The 3,035-nt window shown below is 38.5% G+C and overlaps 1 protein-coding gene across 1 annotated transcript; it reads left to right on the top strand.

Annotated features, from left to right (window-relative positions):
* The first annotated feature begins 205 nt into the window (after positions 1-205).
* On the top strand, positions 206-2,725 carry LOC103721645 (NADH dehydrogenase [ubiquinone] iron-sulfur protein 6, mitochondrial-like). The gene is made up of 3 exons (XM_008811934.5): positions 206-376; positions 2,217-2,301; positions 2,397-2,725. The coding sequence occupies exons 1-3, from the start codon at positions 263-265 to the stop codon at positions 2,504-2,506; spliced, it is 309 nt and encodes a 102-aa protein (XP_008810156.3). The 5' UTR covers positions 206-262; the 3' UTR covers positions 2,507-2,725.
* The last annotated feature ends 310 nt before the right edge of the window (positions 2,726-3,035 follow it).

The raw sequence follows: 3,035 nt of genomic DNA, 5'->3' as shown, positions 1-3,035 counted from the left end.
GAGAGTATTTAATTTTTTTTTAATTTTTGGGGGGTGTCCTGGGCAATAGGGGGGGTGTATATAGAACCACCCGATATCATGCAACACGCCGCGGAATAGTAGAACGGCAGCAGGCAGGAGAAATCTCTCTGCCCACGTTTGAATACATATTTACAGAAATTGCCATTGGTTGTTCCCTTTTTTTTCCCTTGTTTCTTTTCAATTTGTGGGGCTTAAATCTCTGTTTTTTTTTCCTTCCCATCTTCTTTCGAGTCTCTCGGCGATGGCGACAAGAAGGCTTCCTCACCTCCTGAAAACCCTCGATCCCTTCCACTCTGCTACGAAGGAGAGGGCAATCAACACGCTCGTCAGCGAGCACACCGCCAAATGGATGCAGGTAGCCGAGTCTGTTAGATTCTGCTGTAAAAATCTCATCTTTCCATCTCCTTCGATCCGATCTCGTCGTGATTGGAGTTCTTTTGGTCCATTTTTTTCATCTCTTTGATCCATCTGATTTCGTATCATATCGTGTTTGGAAAGGCGATGGAACTTTTTTTCTTGATAAAAAGAGAATAAGGGAGTATGATCTGTTATCAAAGTTGGTTCTTTCAGTTGTGTTGATCCCTGGAGTTTGCTTTGTTTGAGATAATGCATCATGAATTCTGGAGTTACCAATGGGTAAATAATGGGAGAATGATCGAGAGGTTTTCGACTTCATGTTAAGACAAACAAAAATCAGACTACTTGATTGAATTCGAATAAAAAAGAAAAATGGGAAGAAGAAGAGAAGTGAACAAGTTCCATAGTTGCTTGCTTGGGGGGAATGTTGGAGAAACGAATGAATGGAAATCGCGGTTTGCAACTTTGGGATCTTTCTTATATTGAGATAGCAATCCTAGAATGCCAATTACTTCATTCCTTTTCTTTTTCCGATTTCAGTTTTGTTGAATGGGGAAAAGGCCTGCATTGAAATGTAAAAAAATACAACAATGTGGTAGCATTGGTGAAATATCACACCATCAATAATGCATGCTATTGAGATGCAAATATAAAGGAGAATGGTTCGGAAAAGGAAAAAGAAAATGAAAATTATGTAGCTTTTAATGTAGATAAAAGACTTGCAAAGAGTTGTTATTCAATTTGTGACGAGGTGACATCTGATTTTTGCAATGAAATTGTTTCGCCTTTTTCTCTATCTTCCAAAGACTAGATATATAGTTGGCTCATTTGATCACCCTTATAACTTAATAAGTCGACACCAGGACTTGTAAAAGAGAGAGCAATCTGTGGCCCTTCACCATATGCAATGGGCATCTGCTAGGCACCATTTGATGCACTGTCTCAAGGTGTAGGTGAGAACAGCAAACTATAAAACCTGTGGATATCATATACTTGCATTGGTGTCTTAAACAGCTGATGAGCAGGAGGTTAGTACCATGGTAGGTTATGAACATGTAAAAGATTTTGAATTTGAAGTCTCCACCATCTTTCGATCTGTACAATTTCTGGAAATTTAAGCATGTGCATCACGAATACCATACATAGAGACTTATGATTGCATTTAGAAAATTAAATGAGGTGGTCATGATGAGGTATGAAAAGTCTTTATATTTATGTTCTTATAGGATGATGACCAGAGAAATTGGGTCTGATGCATCATGAGGTGGTCACCAGGCAACTTTCATATGGCCATGCTTCTTTCATTATTAGAAAGAGAGATGCCATGTCAATACTGTCAGCTTAGAACTCTGACTTGGCATACTTTTAAAAGACATAAATTATTACTATGAGTGATCACAGATCTTTATGTTCGATCTGGCAAACAAGAGCAGCCTATGAAAATAGGATTACCGTATATTGCTTCAGTGACCTATGATTACAGTGAAGGTGGTTAGAAGTTCTTGGTTCTCATTTATCTGAGCTTTCTAGAGGCAGAGGTGCATATCCGATGTTCTCGGAGCACCAATCCATACTGTAATTCAATGGTAGTTTGCCTAGTACAAGGAATTACATATCTAATTCTTTTTCTTTTTTTGTTTTTTGAGGGCTTGCTCTTTTCTGCTGCACTTGCAACTTATCCTTTGACTTTTGCTCGATAATCATGAACTATTCATTTGTGTATGATTGTGGTATTTGTTTCTACTGCATGACTGACTAGAAGTTTACAAATTTGAATTGAATTTCGCTGGCCAAATTTTCAGGAATATTTTAAATTAATTCTTTTATGAATGGTACAGGATACCAGTAAGAAATCCCCAATGGAATTGATTAGTGAAGTCCCACCCATAAAAGTTGAAGGCCGGATTGTTGCCTGTGAAGGAGGTAAAAACCCATCTTAGTTCTAGAATCGGTTTCAATTTTTCTTGCTTTCCATGACTAGGCATGCTCACGTCATGGCATCATCCGATCAATTACAGATAGTAATCCTGCCCTTGGCCACCCAATTGAGTTTGTTTGCCTTGACCCGGAGAAACTGGCACTATGCAAATATTGTGGCCTCTGTTATGTTCAAGATCATCATCACTGAGGGGATTTATCTGAAACTTGTCGGCGATGACGATCTTAAATCATGCCACCCGGCAAGAAACCCTTCTCTGTGTTTTGCTTTGTTGTACTGTAAGAACGATTTGCATGCTTAGCTTATAAAAGTACAACTTGTTTGTGTGAACATAACTAATGTTCCAGAGAGTGGACTATTGTTTCTTCCGAAATACTTATTCTTGATGGATGCATGATAAGTTAATAACCTTACAAAATGTGCATTTCTTTTCTTGATGGGGATAGGCGTTAACCTTACAAGGCATTTTATTTCTGAAAATTTACCATCGGAGAGGGGGGATGAATGCCAACAATTTTCATTTTTCAAATCTTTCTGCAGTTTGATGATAGGAGTGCACATATAACTGTAAGGCCAGCAGTCAACCATATGATATTACACTTTCTGTTAAGGCAGCTTCTCATATTATACCAAGCTTCGCAGGATTGTTCTTTTGAATGAGGACTATTGTATCTGATCTAGCAATAGCCAGTACAAGATGCCAACATGGAGCCGGTCT

Source organism: Phoenix dactylifera, chromosome 16, assembly GCF_051530095.1.
Source record: "Phoenix dactylifera cultivar Ajwa chromosome 16, Ajwa_hap1_PhDact_Kaust_v1.1, whole genome shotgun sequence".
NCBI classification, from domain to species: Eukaryota; Viridiplantae; Streptophyta; class Magnoliopsida; order Arecales; family Arecaceae; genus Phoenix; species Phoenix dactylifera.
The sequence above is the reverse complement of the archived record's forward strand: the minus strand, read 5'-3'. Positions and strand labels throughout refer to the sequence as shown.

What these genes read in the sequence shown, in the direction of transcription:
- LOC103721645 (XM_008811934.5), top strand. Translation starts at nt 263, where the DNA reads ATGGCGACAAGAAGGCTTCCTCACCTCCTGAAAACCCTCGATCCCTTC. An exon ending in ACACCGCCAAATGGATGCAG is followed by an intron (nt 377 to 2,216) that starts GTAGCCGAGTCT and finishes TGAATGGTACAG; the next exon opens with GATACCAGTAAGAAATCCCC. An exon ending in GATTGTTGCCTGTGAAGGAG is followed by an intron (nt 2,302 to 2,396) that starts GTAAAAACCCAT and finishes GATCAATTACAG; the next exon opens with ATAGTAATCCTGCCCTTGGC.